Source organism: Ursus arctos, unplaced genomic scaffold (assembly GCF_023065955.2).
Source record: "Ursus arctos isolate Adak ecotype North America unplaced genomic scaffold, UrsArc2.0 scaffold_7, whole genome shotgun sequence".
NCBI classification, from domain to species: domain Eukaryota; kingdom Metazoa; phylum Chordata; class Mammalia; order Carnivora; family Ursidae; genus Ursus; species Ursus arctos.
The window spans coordinates 31,411,891-31,426,430 of record NW_026623089.1 but is presented as its reverse complement, the minus strand read 5'-3'; the positions used below and the strand labels follow the sequence as shown (position 1 = coordinate 31,426,430).

The window sequence follows — 14,540 nt, the reverse complement described above, 5'->3', positions numbered from 1 at the left end:
CTGAGGGGAGGCAAATATTGCTTTGGGTCAAGCAGCAGACCGAGGCAACCAAAACAGACCTCTGACCCAGATTTCCTTTTGGCCGTATCGTCTATATTGAGGAGGTCCCCAAAGCGCTCATTAGTGATAAACTGATGGTGTGTCGGAATGACGCCTGTGTGGCGACGAGCTGCAATATCGGCCTCTTCTTGCTCACGCTTAAGCCGTCTCTGGTCCGCTAAAAGTTTCTGCCATGAAATTGCATAAAATGGGCAGTGAATCATCTGGTCCAGGGTGTTGGAAAACTGCCAACAAAACAGCTAAGGGAAAAGGTGCTGGGTGAATGGGGGAAAACACTGAGGGTCAGGTGTCAGAGGCGCTTAATGACCACAACTACCACGTCCCCCTGTAGCCACACCCCATGTACTCTGGGAAGAGGGAGACCGAACGGCACGGGAGACACCTGGGGAACCCTGGGACACGGGGGAAGGAGGAATTCCAGGCAGTTACACTGTCTAAGAAACTACCTCCTGGCTCAGCCAAAAGACTCCTGCCCCCAATACATGGCCACAAAGTCCAGGCCCTCCGGGGGCGGGGGAGTATCTAGAGCATCCACGAGCATGCTGGGCTGGAGGTGGGAGGCTGGGAGTGCTCCCCTCACCTCGCTTAGGCAGTGAGGAGTTCCCAGGGTCTTCCCATGGTGGGGCCAGGGCTGGCTGATTCCTCCTACCTGAATCTGGGCTCTTACTATGTAGGCTCTATGGCAACGAGGTCATTTTTGTGCTTCCTAGGTCTGTTAATGCTAATATGCTCCAGAGCAGAGATGCCCGTTTCAGAAACTACGACACCCCCTTTCCTAGGCTGGCCAACCCCTCCCCTGAGCACGATGTCTGGGAGGCACACGCACCAAAGGCTATCTGAGTGACTGACAGACAACATCAATTACTTCCTTACTGTACTTTTTATGTAACTATTTCATTAGATGAAATGAGGCTGAGTTTATGAAGTACGATAGAAATATAAAAGATGAACTAGGAATAAAAACACCTCAGTTTAGAAGAATTATGCTCTCCTAAATTAAGGAAACAGCCATCTACTTCTGTTTTTAAAGGCTTCTTTTTTTTCCTTCTATTTTTAAAGGATTTTTCAGATAATTAAACAATGTTGCATTTTACCAAATGTCCTCATATCCTATTGAAGTGACCTTATGGAATAGAATTTTAATGTGTTTTCTGATTCCATACCGATCGTACATTCCCGGGGTTGCCATTCCTTGTAGAAAAGCATTAATGAGGACTGGTAATTCTTAGCATTTTCAATAAGGCATCAGTCTTCTTCCAGCAAGCAGTTAAATGCCTCAAGTGACACCCAGCCCCAAAGGATGGTGGGCCTGAATTTCCCATTTTTCTCCAGGGACTACAAATAATCAAGAAACCACCTCTCAGATGGCTGTGGGATGTCCAGTGCTCAGGTAAGTTGTCGTCAAGGTTACATGAGAAAAGACATGAGAACGCACTTTGCAAAGCCCAGTGCCGCTGGAAGAGCACCGGCCCGGGGATCCGGAGCCCTGGTTTCTAGCTCTGTCTCTGGTGTCCGTTAACCTGCCGTGTGACCTCAGACAAGTCACTTCCGCCCTGGAGTCCTTCCCTGGCCAAAACAAGGGGGCTTGGCTAGAGGACTACTAATGTCCCTTTCAGGACTGACATGTTCTCATTTTCTGAAAGGCCATGATCATCAATATTCATAATAAAGCATCTGCAAAGAGAGCTGTCAGGACTGACACTGCCTGAGCTGGAAGTGTGAGTTTTTCCTGTAGCAGTAGGGAGGGAGTGCTGCAGGAGGCTGCTGCGCCCCTGGGGCTCGGGCCACGGTTAAAGATCAGTGAAAGTGGACAGCAAAGGGAGCGAAGCTCCCAACCCAGTGCTTGGGTCGGACCTCAGCAAATCCATCGTCCCCACAGTTTAACCACAGAAGCCAAATACCATGAATAAAGACACAACATTTTTTAGGATCTGTGAGCCAGTGTTATTCAGGGAAGAAGCCGTTCCTCTTCTGAACGCACCTCGTAATATAGCAATTGCTAAACCAACTAAGTAAAATACGCCTCTTGTGCGGTAGGCATGATTCTATCACAATGCCTTCCACGTTGGACCCTAGTATTTGTACTAAGGAGATGGAATGTCATCTTCTTTCACCTTACATAGCTGGGAACCTCGGTGACAGCAACTAGAAACGAAACGGTCTGTGGCCTGATGGACACTCACTGTGAGTTTTCCACCTGTTCTTACAAATAAGGTTGCATGTCACGTGCTTCCTTCTTTCTTTCCCTAGACAGATACAGTCTTAATGAATACTGTCTGTATTATGCCTGCCGGGGGGGTGGGGAGAGAGCTACGGTCTTTTTGTCTCAGCAGCAGCAGACTGTTATCATCTAGCCCCACTCAAGGTCAGCCCTACCCTAAATCCTTAAGGAAAATCCACCTCAACTCTGAAACCACCCAACAGAACGGAACATAGGAAAGGGGCTTCAGGCTTTACAGGAAAAGGGACAGAGCTGTGCACACATGGGCACACTCTCCTCCTGTCACCAGGGTCAAAGGAATTCTTCCGCCTCCTAACTTGATACAGGGAAATGGTCATCGGAGCTACTTTTATCTACAGGACCCATTCTCCTGGGAATGCAAAGTCCAGAGAGCATGCCTCCAAACACCACTTTATCACAACAGAAGCTTGTGATTTTGCCCCTTTAGCTGATATGTAGAACTGCCTCTTCCGAAATCCCAAGAGAGCACGCTCCTTCCCCGGCCGTGTCAGGCATTCCACTGCCGTGTAGACATTTCAGCCGCTGCTAGAAGAGGTGCGTGTCCTGAAGGTCTTGGTGGGGGTTTCCCAGCATCTATGGGGGGGGTCTCTTCTTCTTCTGAGTTAAAGGCAACTTCTTCAAATTGTTTTATAGAATGTACCATGGTGGTCATTATTTATTATTTTTCAGTTTCCTTTCTCCTGCTGCACCCTCCCTAATGGGAGTTGTGCTTTGCGCCAACAGAGGGGTGGGCAGGACTGCGGAAATATGTAGAGAATAAGGCAGCGGCGGTTGGGGAGGAGATGAGCAAGTGGAGCCAACTCTGGGTCCCCTCGCATGGCACTGAATGCAGTGGTGAACCTTCCCTGCAGTGATGCTAGTGGGACTTGGCATTTAGAACCTAGTGTCTGTGGGGACATCAGTCCTACTTTTTGGAGAAGTGGAACAATTGAGCTTATGCCACATAAAAAGCCATTTGTGAAGACGCCAATCTTTGCTTCCCATTGCTAGGTCATGCCACCTCTCTGACCAACGTCTAGAATGTTTGCTTCCTTCATATTTTTATCTGCCTAAGAGCTAAGAGATTTTAAAGATGGCATTTACCTCTTTATCATCATGACGCCTCCGAATAAATTCTTCTGTGGATTCCAAATAATCAGCAGGTATAAAATGTCTTGGTGATTCTGAATCTTCAAAACAACAAAGTAGAATTAACACATGCAAAGATTTAGTGGGAAACCAGGTTGGGATAAGATTTCACCCTTCATCCATTATCAATATCAAGTTTTCACAGTCGTGGATTATTGACCAATACTCAAATCCTAAAGAACCAAATCCCTCCCCGCCAACTTTTTGGATTTACTTGTAAGCCAGTTTAATACAAAGAAAACTAATCAGAAGGCAAAAGGTGAGCAGAGACAGGACCCTCTTTGCAAAGTGTCCCTCCTAAGAGGCGTGCAGGATCTTACAGGGACACACCGCACACTCACACACACAGGGCCACTGGGAGAGGCTGCCTCTCAAAAAACTGCGGGGTGACTGAGGATTGGTGTGAACTCCAAGGGGTTCAAGAGTTCAAATGGACGAATTTCTCAGCTGAGCTAAACGGCCAATTTTTCTTTCGAAACAGTTTGGTGGTTAGTCTAAATGACATGGGGGGCTTTGTTTTTAAAGAAGAGCAGCCACTACGAGCCATGATTAATTGCAAAGCAAAACAAACAGAAAACAAAGGACAGACCAGAAAATGAGCACCAAGGGCACACGGGAAGAGGGGACAGAGCAAGCAAGGTGGAGAGACGGGTGAGGTGAGACTGGGCAAATACACAAATGCCACCTCCGAGGGATGTTCCCAGTTCACTTTGTGGGTTGTTGTTCCTGTCCAGGCCAGGGTCTGAGTACGGCATCGAGTTGCCATTATGAAAGGCCCTCAGGCAGTCCTCTGGGACTGCGGGTCTCCCCTCAGGGGGCTCCGAGATCCGGCTCAGCCTTGCCATGGTGTGTCGGGAAGACAGGCGTTTGGGAACCGAGGGCTTCCCCCCAGAGGGGGTCTCGTCTTGATGGGGCTGGCTGGGGAGGTCTGGCTTCTGGCCTGCCAGGGGGGCTGAGAAGTCACCAGGGGGAGGCTGCCTGGGGTGGTACTGGAGGGGCTTTTTCAACCGGAAAGGGAGGGGGCTCATTAGGTAGATGTTCCTGAGAAGTGTGCTCCTGTCCCCCCTGAGATCTGGACGCCAGTCGGGCTGTCTGGACGTCTGCTGCTGCTCGTGCTTCCGGATGGTGGTGAAGCGGGTGTACGAGGCCGGGCAGGTGCCCTTGCACTTGGTGAGACGGTGCTTGGGAAAATCTCCATGGACACTGCTGCTGCTGCCCTCTCTGCTGTCGCTGGAGACGTTTGAACAGTGGTCTAGCTCGTCAGAGCAGGCAGAGAGGGGCTCGGAAGGCACGAGGCCCCTGAAGCCCAAGGTGGGCTCAGCCACGTTGCTACATGTCGGGGCGGCGTAGAGCCCCCCCGGGTTCATCCCATCCATCTCCCGGGGCCGGAGCTTGGTTGACTCCAGGAGGGACTCAGCAGAGCGGGCTGAGGTCAGGCCAGTCCGGGACAGTGCAGGCGTGGGGGACTTGCTCAGCCTCCCGGACAGGTCCAGCGACGGCATGGACCGGGACCGCTGAATCAGCTGCTCGAACGCTGTGACACGAGAGGAGACGGTGTGCTTAGGGATGTGCTCCGAGCCCTCCTGGCTGGGGCCCAGCTCGCCCCTGGCCAACGCCAGGCTGCTCTTTTCAAAGTGGGAGGCGAGATCTCGCACGCTTGAGGAGATGGAGCCCAGGAAGAGGCCAGCTCGGTTGATCTGGTGCATGTCCCGGTAGAACATGGTGAACTGCAGGCCGGCCCTTCTGGAGAGAGGGCAGGGCCTCCTGGCACTGGTGCCGCACTCTTGCAGGCTCACGGTGCTGCTCGACTTGCTGTCCCAATCCCGCCGGGAGCGCGTGAGCAGGTTCTCGATGCTCCCCCCAACTCGGAGGGGGAGACCTCTTTTGGGATCATTCAAAGACAGTGAAACACAAAGGTTCTCACAGCTCTGAGCCTTTTCTGCCGGCAATAAGACACTCTTCTGTTCCTGCAAAAGAGCGCTGGGAGCAGAGAGCCTGGGTTTGAATTTGGAGGGAAGGATTTCCGAAATGCAGGCTTTTGCAGCGGACAGGGGTTTCTTGTGCTTACACACGGGACCTAATGCATTGCTAGTGCTAACCGTTCGGCTAGGAACTGAAGATGAAGAAATCATGTGAGCATTCCCACCTTTACGATCCACTGGAAAGCATGCAGAATAAAATAAACAGACCCATTAGGTTAAAGCTGAAAGCTGCTTAAAAAATAAATAAATAAAAGGAGAGGTCACATGCTCATTTGTCATAAGGGGTTTTTTTTGTTTTTGTTTTTGTTTTTTAATTTCCAGTCGATGTCCGGAAGCAAAATAATTTGTGCTGCAAAGCAGGTGCAAAGATGCAACGAAAAATGGCTACCCTGCTGGAGTTACGAAAGGCTAAGGCTCAGTTATGTTCTAAGAAAAGGGAATCAGAACAAAAAAGAGAGAGATGCTTTAGGGAGAGCAAGGTTGGGGTTCAAAGGAAGGGAAACTAATACCAGAAAGAAAAATGGCCGGTGAAAAACTGGGGGAGGGGGCTCAGAGGGCTCAAAGGCCTGGAAATGGACCTGTACAAGGCAAAGGATATCCCAGTAGCTGGAAGTCACCCACTGCCGACACCCCGACACTGGGCCTGCACGGGCGAGAGGCATCTGGATAACCGTGTGGCTGGGCCAGAGCCCTGCAGGCTTCCCCCAGTTACCTTTAGTGGAAGCTGAGCTGGAGGGTCGCTTAAGCCCACTCAGGCCCTGGAGAGGGATGTCTCCACCTTCCAAGACGCTTTTATAAATCTGCCTCTCGTTCTCCAAGCTAGCGAGATCCCCAGGAGCCCCATCTGATTCCCTCTTCACCGCGTGGAAGTTGGAAGAATAGATACTAAAGACAACGTAATTTTAAAAGAGAGAAGAGAGGGGGAAAAAAGAATGGGACTTAGAATGTTCGACATTTTTCTCAAAAGCACATTACCACCTGAGGACAAGCAGCATACTTTTTGGCATCCTAATCAAGCACTGGTTTTTCTAGAGGGCATTCTTTTTTTTTTTTTAAAGATTTTATTTATTTATTCGACAGAGATAGAGACAGCCAGCGAGAGAGGGAACACAAGCAGGGGGAGTGGGAGAGGAAGAAGCAGGCTCCCAGCGGAGGAGCCTGATGTGGGGCTCGATCCCGGAACGCCGGGATCACGCCCTGAGCCGAAGGCAGACGCTTAACCGCTGTGCCACCCAGGCGCCCCATCTAGAGGGCATTCTTAGTTAGAGTTCTCGGACAAGACAAGCCCGAGGGTGGCCCCAAATGCTCAGCGAAAGTGCTGAGATGACTGCATTTGCTTTAAAAGAGTAACTCCTTGGGGGACCTGGGCGGCTCAGTCGGCTGAGCACCTGCCTTTGGCTCAGGTCATGATCTCAGGGTCCTAGGATCGGGCTCCTGGGATCGAGCCCCGCGTCAGGTTCCCTGCTCAGCAGGGAGCCTGCTTCTCCCTCTCTCTCTGACCCTCCCCCACCCCATTCATGTACACTCACTCTCTTTCTCAAATAAATAAATAAAATCTTAAAAAAAAAAAAGATGAAAGAGTAACTCTGAGAAACTCTGCCTGGGGAGGGTGGGCTGGGACGCAGGGGTGTGGAGGGCAGGGAGGCTGCTGGGGGCCCAGCGGCTGCACCCAAGACGGCGCAGCCCAGGATGTGAGTGGAGCCTGATAGGTCGCCAGCCGGAGCTGGTGACTTCAAGTCTACCACTTGGATTATTTTTCTGGGTTATTCTTCACAAGCACTTTGGCTGATGAAGCACTGAAGTCAACCATTTGCCTGGGTCTCCAGGAAAATCACCCACCAAGTGAAAGTGGCACCTGGGATCCTATATGCCATTATCATCCCAGCCACATGTCACACCAGCTTCCTTCGAAATTCATGGTCAGAACCTTATGACATGCAATAGGAGTATAACTATGGCTCGTTCACGTCTTTCATTTATTTTTATCTTGTTGAAATTCTAGGTATTTTTGCAAGTTACCACAAATCCTTTTAGGAATGAGGTGGGGCGCAGAAAAAATTAAGAGCACTTACTCACTGAGCCCCTCCCTTCCCCTAATCCCGGTTTTCTACACCTTCACCCACTGACACACGGAGACACACAGACACACACTCACTCAGATAAGCGAACGACCCCCTTCCCACAGAAGTACTCAGGCCTCTGCTCGGCTGCTTTTCAGTCCTACCGAACTCAGTTTACTGGTATCAGTATGGATTCTTTCAGCTCTGGAGATGTAAACGGCTTGACAGAATTTCTCTATCCCAATATTTTATGATGAATAATATCAAGTGTATAGAAAAACCTAAGTAATTATACTAGTGAACCCCCACATATTGTGGACCCCCGATTTGACACAGAACACTGGGCTGCCTTTGCTGTATCACACATCTATCCATCTCCTTCCCTCTCCCCATCCCTCCATGATGGGATTTTTCCTACATTTCACACGGTCTCTCAGTTCCCACGGTCACAGATAATGGCAACAACTCTGCACAACATGCTGAGATGTCCTATGTGGGAGGCTTGACCACCTTTCTCTCTTCAATCCTCACGAACAATCCTACGTTCCCCATTTTTGGACGAGGGAAGGAGGCACCGAGAGATCCGGACACTTGTCGAAGCAGGCACTGTCCATGGACGGCAGGGCTGGAACTTGAGCCGTGTTGCTGGGCACCGCACAGCACCCCCAGCTGAGCATTTCCCCACGAGTGAGGAGGCAGTGCCTTCCGAGAGCCCAGGCTTGCACACTGCAGGATGCCTAAGGATGCTCAGCTCCGTCACTGCCAGGCGTCCCCTGCCGTGAATGTACCCCGGGGACAAGAGGCCCCAGAGCCCAGGAGTCAGAAGTGGAAAGGAGGAGGAGCCTCTGGGAGAACCGGGAATGTGTCCACCCCAGGGCGGGTGAGTCCCCTGAGCAACAGCACCGCTTCCAGCCCCAGGCAGCCACCACTTCCCAGCCGCTCTCCCATGTGCCCGCCGCTGCCTTTCAGGGCTTTCCATCCTCCATCTCAGGGGACTGCTTGGGGGGTCAGGGATCCCCCTGGTCCCTTCTCATTCTCTCTGGCCTAAGTCAGGGGTTCAAATACTTTCCCCCTCTTCTCAGCCTAGACAGAACATTACTGAACATTTAAGGGGAAAGCAGACCAACTGATAAAGCTGAGACCATAAAAGCATGTAAGTGAGCGGAGTCTTAGAGAGGAGAAACCTCCAGAAGGGGCCGGACGGGGCAAGCCTCTTTCCCTAGGCCGTACCCTTATTGGCAGGGGCCCACGAGAGGGTCCACGAATACACCCAATAAATATTTGTTGCATGAATACGAGGTCACATTTTCTGAAAGTAAAACTGGCACAATGATCTGATGAAGGAAATGCTTGATTCATGAAATGTTTAGAAATTCTTCCACAAGAATTTCATCACATTCACTTAGGCTCCTGATGTCAGTGACCATGGAGCCCTCAGAACGGTGGAAAACAGGGAGACTGCAGGGAATTAGCACGGCCCAGGCCCAGGCTGGCTGGCCTTACTGGAGCCCTGGCTCCTGATCAGACGTGTCCACTCCCACCCCTGGAGACGGAGGCGTGGCTTCACCGGGCTCAGAGGCCTGGGACAAGGGCTGCCACCCACACAACTTTTGCTCTCCCGCTTCTACCTGTAGGGGTGCTTGAAGATGCCCCCCCCCCAACCTCCTGATTGATAAAAGCATCAGCTCCAGCCAGGGCGCAGGAGGACCCTTAAAGGTGACTTGCAACATTGTGGCACTATATGCTAACTTCAATCAACGTAAGCTCATCTTTGAAGTTTGTAATTAAAGATAAATCTGCCCCTTATCTCAGTTTCCCTTTCAGAGCCTGCCCTCGCTTTCGTTGCATTTTCTGATTCTGTCCTTCAGTTCACGTTGCTCCTTTTTATACAATCTCAACTTCTAAAAAATCCATGTATGGGTGCCATTTAGCCTTGCCAACCAACTGCTGTGGTGAGGGGACAGTCTCTTTCTTCATTTGGTCATGACTCTTGGCCACACCCAGCTGCCTGACTTCACACCTCCCCTACCTCAGCACTTGTCAGAAATCCCCTCCCACCTGCAGCCACCCCACTTTCTGGCTTCTTTCCATCCATTATCACCATTTCGTCCTGCTTCCCCACCAGAACGACAAACCAGCACTCAGGAAACCTCTCAGAATGGATTTGCTATAGCTAATTGTTTTCTTTCTGATACCTAAGCCAACATGCTTTTTCCAGATGGGCAACACTTCCCAACTGAGCCCCTCCTTGGTTAAAAACACATCTCCAAGCTCTGGAACAGTGTTTTCAAATGTATCCTCGCCATCACATCTCCTAATGTTGGAAAGACAGAGACCATCTGTCCCACTGTACCTGGGGGAAACTGAGGACAGTTGCTGAAGGCAACTGCCTAAGGTCACAAGTTGTTGGGTCTCTGCCGTGTTCAAATAGATCAGACGGGACGAGAAAAGTGGCGGGACTGATGAGAAAGGCCCAGTCAGCACTGGCAGCTACTGATTCTGTAAGAGAACAGGCCACGTTCAGCACTGGTGCTCAGCTCTCGGCAGCCTAGGCTGAGCCAGTTTCCAGTTCAAAGACACCAGGCCAGGAGGAGACAGAGCAGACAAGTCGCCCTCTGCCTAAGATGCAAAGGGGGCCGAGTTTCAAAGGGATTCAACAAAAACACACTCGCTGGAAGAATAAAGTGAGAGAATGGAGTGATTCTCTTAGGGCCAGCCGTTTGCAACCGTGTCACCAGGTGGGCTCTGGAGGACTCCAGCTGGACTCCAATGAGCAATGCACATCAGCTAAGGATAACCCACTCTGTTTGACAACTTGGAAACAACCTGTTTCTCAAGTTCTTTTATCTGTAAAACCAACCGGTACGGTAAGACTGTCCAAGAAATCCACCTTCAAATCTGTTATCACATAGACCTTCCTTTTAAGCTCCAGATGCACACATTCGACTACCTTCTGGACACCTCCGCCTGGGTATTCTGCAGGCATCTTAAACCCCACATGCCCCAAACCAAACCCAGCTCTGTTCCTCTGTCTCCCATCGCCCAAGCCAGAAGGCCCAGCAAATCAACCCCTTTCTCCCTCTCCTTGTTCCCCAAGCCTAAACGGTCACCACGTACTGCTTACTCCCTGTCCTGACCCAGTGCGCATCAGTCCCTTCCCTCAACCTCCCCGGCCACCACCTCACCACTGCTCACCGACGCCTCTGCAGTAAGCACACCCTCACTCCTGCCTCTGCAGCCCTGACTCCCTCCAGTCATTCTGCAAATCACTGCTACTGATATTTCTAGAAAAGATCTCATGAGGTCACTCTACTGCTCACTTTATTTGCTCAAATATTTATTGAGTCCTAGTAAGTGTGAATCACTCTCCTAGGTGGAGCTTCAACAAGGAACAAAACAGACAAAAAATTCGAGTCGTGGAATTCACTGTCCACAACCATAAGTTGTTTTCAGCAAGAGAAAAAAAAAAAAAAGTAACTGCTTTTAACTGTGGCTTTGGGGGAGGGAGTCTAGGAAATCTGGGGAGGGTGGTTTCATCTTTAGCCTTTGCACTGTGAGAAGAAAATGATCTTTTAGATTTATAATATGTGACTGTCATTCCTTCTCTCCTGGGTCCCGTCACTGCGTTCATCACACAGGATTCTAACTGTGATCTACAAGTCTGTGTCCCCAGAATACTCTGAGCCTCTTGAGGGCAGGCGGTTTATCTTATTAATTTTTGCATGCCTGGTGCCTAGCACTGCCTTTCAATAAATATTAGAATTAAGGATTCTATAAAATCAAATGCTCTCATGGAGATTTCTGAGAAATGAAAATTACATGTTCAAGGCCCAGTGGAGTCTCTAAAGTTTCATTTAGTTCTTCAGGTAATGATTTGTTTTGATCTTAGGTTAAGAGAAAGGTGCCTGGGTGGCTCAGTTGGTTGAGTGTCTGCCTTCCGCTCGGGTCATGATCCCAGGGTCCAGGGACCAAGCCCCGCATCGGCCTCCCTGCTCGGCGGGGGAGCCTGTTTCTCCTTCTGTCTCTGCCATTCCCCCTGCTTGTGCTCTCTGGCTCTCTCTGGAAAAAAAAAGGTTTTTTTAGGTTTTTTTTGTTTTGTTTTTTTGTTTTTTTAAGGAAAAAGCTTGCTCTTGAACGCCACTTGCTGGCCAAATAGAGGAAAACTCTTCGGTCCAGCAAAAAAAAAAAAAAAAAAAGTATGAGCGCTAACCCATGCTGAAATGCCAACGATGAAAATGAGTCATCTTCAGAGCCGATTTGAGATAACTCTGGGGAAATAAAATACAAAATTGGACACTGTGATTGCAAGCATAAAAAAAATTTTTTTGAGAGAAGGACTGGTAGTTCTACTGGGATATTGAGATTATGGGTAAATTTCCTCCTCTCTATACCTCCATTCTTTTAACACTGCGATGTGTAATCATGGTAATGAATAAAATTCTAAAACTGTAAGTCCGTCTAAGATACGAAGGTGGATTTAACACAACTTCTCCAGTGACCACTTTTTTTTTTTTTTTTAATCACAATGTTTTCGAACCTGGGTCGTTCCTGTGTCTTCTCCTTCAATCCTTGGGGTTAAGTCCAGTCTTGCCAACGTTTCTTTCAACGCGTCCTTCCCAACCACCCAGTGAGAGGGGCCAGATTCAGTCTGCAGGTTGCCGACCTCAGTGCTGAGCGCGCTGGATGCTAGTTACTTCAGACTCACAGGCGCATTCATCTAGTCAGCAAATGTTTGCTGTGCACTTCCCTGGGTGTCAGGCTCCCCGCCAATTTCAAATATGGAAAAACCTTACTTCCTCGTTTGAACAAACTGGAAGAAAACCCCGCCTGCCTTACTGAAAAATCCCCAACCAGTAGAATAGCAGGAGGATAAAACGCAGCTATTCCTGCCAAATAGTTCATGAGAGTCAGGCTACGGCTGAAACACAGAGGTCTTTGGAGACCCATTTCAAGGACATAAGTAAGAGTGCTTGATAAATTAACACAGCAAATATCTTTGGGTCCGCAAATACTCAGAATGTCTGAAAGCAATTTGCTCTTATTTTAAGCAGTCTGTTAGGTCCCTCCGATCCTGCTAACACAGTATTGCACATAGTTACTTAGGTTGTTTTTTAAAGTACTCAAAAACCAGTGAACTGCAGCACGTTTTCTGTGAATTTCCTGCCCCATTCTGAATCAGGACGGTGCAGACGAGAGCCAACCACTAACACCGTCCCCTGGCCTAGAACTCAATTGTTCCTCCTCCAGCTATAGCTCTGCCCCGTAACAGCTGCGGAATCATGGGCATCACACTGCCTTAATGCACCTGTTTCCTCACCTATAAAATGGGGATCAAAAACAACGCTCGATCCTGGAATGGTGAAAGGACGACATGAGGGAGTACATACGACGCTAAGCGCAGGGCCTGGCGCATAGTAAAAGTCCATTAAGTCATTAGCATTATTTCATTCAAGACCTGCACTCCTGACTCCGACAGCCCAGGGGCACTGCTTTCTCTTTTGAATACATTTATAATTTATTTTAATTCTTATTTTATTTTTTTTAAAGATTTTATTTATTTATTTGACAGAGAGAGAGAGACAGCCAGTGAGAGAGGGAACACAAGCAGGGGGAGTGGGAGAGGAAGAAGCAGGTTCCCAGCAGAGGAGCCTGATGCGGGGCTCGATCCCAGGACCCTGGGATCACACCGTGAACCGAAGGCAGACGCTCAACAACTGAGCCACCCAGGCACCCCTAATTCTTATTTATTTTATTAACTTATTATATTGATTGATTACATCCCTGGGGACCCAAACCCGAATACTTTTAATCTTTGGTCTCCTTCATTCATTTGCCACTTTGCCTCCTCATTTACCAACATTTTTGCGGTTGTGAGTTTTGCTGCCAAAACTACCAAGGGACTTTATCTTATGCTCCTCCGGTAATACTGAGCATAGTGCCTTCGATCCAGTAAGAACTCACTAAGTGAACTGACTAAGGAATTCACCCAGCCAGCCACCAGAAGCAACCTTTCCTGTCCCGTGCACTCTGGGGGGATGGGGAAAGGAAAGGGGGCCGAGGGAGGAGACCAGGCAGAAGGGTTAACACTGGGCAAACCTAAAAACAGGATTGTACGGGTAGGGAGAGATCTGGAGCAACAGTGGGCAGTAAGGACTGTCCAAGTGACAAACAGGTGGCCTCAGGGACCAAGGAGAGTTTGCAGGGAGCTCTGGCCTTTATCTGCAGGCAGCCTAAGATCATCTGGTGGACTTCACTTCTGAAAGCACATCTCTGGGGACCTAGAGGAGATGTGACTTGTCATCCTTGCAGCTGAAGGCACAGTTCAACTAGCTCCTTAAAGAGAATGAGCCTCAGAGCCCAGAGTGGAGGGAGATCAGGAAGGGGTCCAGATGCTAGATCTGAGCTTTGATGTCTGTCACATTGCTGGCCTGATGACCGACCCCACAGGAGGCACAAGACTTAATGTCTGCACTTTTCCCAAGACGGACTGTCCCCTAAGGCAGGTGACTTCCCTTCTAGCTGCTGTTCTAATATATCTTCTCAATTTCTTCTTATCCTGGGGTAAATTGATCACAATCATTAATACACATATTTACAGAAGAAAAATGAAGAGAATGGATCTAGCTAGAGATTTGTTCACAATGCTCAAAGAATTAAGATGTTTCCAATTTTCCACCGAAATCCCAGCTGACTGACTTTCAAATGAAACTCCTCTTGCTGAATGCATTCTTTGGCAAGGTAGGTAGGACATTCCCAAGTGACCACAACATTTGCCAAAAATTCCATAAACTCAGCATTCCAATCAAGCCAGGCTTCTATCTGAAGAGGTGGATTTTGCTCATTGTGGGTTTCCCCAACCCCAACGGAACAGGCAACAGTCGTGCCTTTGCTCCTCATCATACTTCCAAGACTGAGATCTAGATATGATGCTGACAAGAAGCCGTTCCCACCAGAACAAGCTCCCAATTCCACTGGGTACACCAGGTACTATGGAGAGGCAGCCCTTGCCTTCAGGGAGTTTCTAATTTATCAGCAGTTATAAAAATACATGAGTAGGAGTCAGGTATC

At 49.2% G+C, this 14,540-nt stretch overlaps 1 protein-coding gene across 50 annotated transcripts in view; it reads right to left on the bottom strand.

The window, feature by feature from the left end:
• The window catches only part of SORBS1 (sorbin and SH3 domain containing 1), a 220,463-nt gene that overhangs the window by 31,375 nt on the left and 174,548 nt on the right, over positions 1-14,540 (bottom strand). For 49 of the 50 annotated variants that reach the window (XM_048218695.2, XM_048218702.2, XM_048218687.2 and 46 more), the window contains 3 exons: positions 6,125-6,297; positions 3,386-3,471; positions 60-227 (listed from right to left, as the gene is read on the bottom strand). In XM_048218695.2, the coding sequence (XP_048074652.1) occupies positions 60-227; positions 3,386-3,471; positions 6,125-6,297 (427 nt within the window). Of the gene's footprint in view, positions 1-59; positions 228-3,385; positions 3,472-4,115; positions 5,589-6,124; positions 6,298-14,540 lie in introns of all 50 variants that reach the window. The other variant, XM_044381996.3, reaches the window with a different exon arrangement.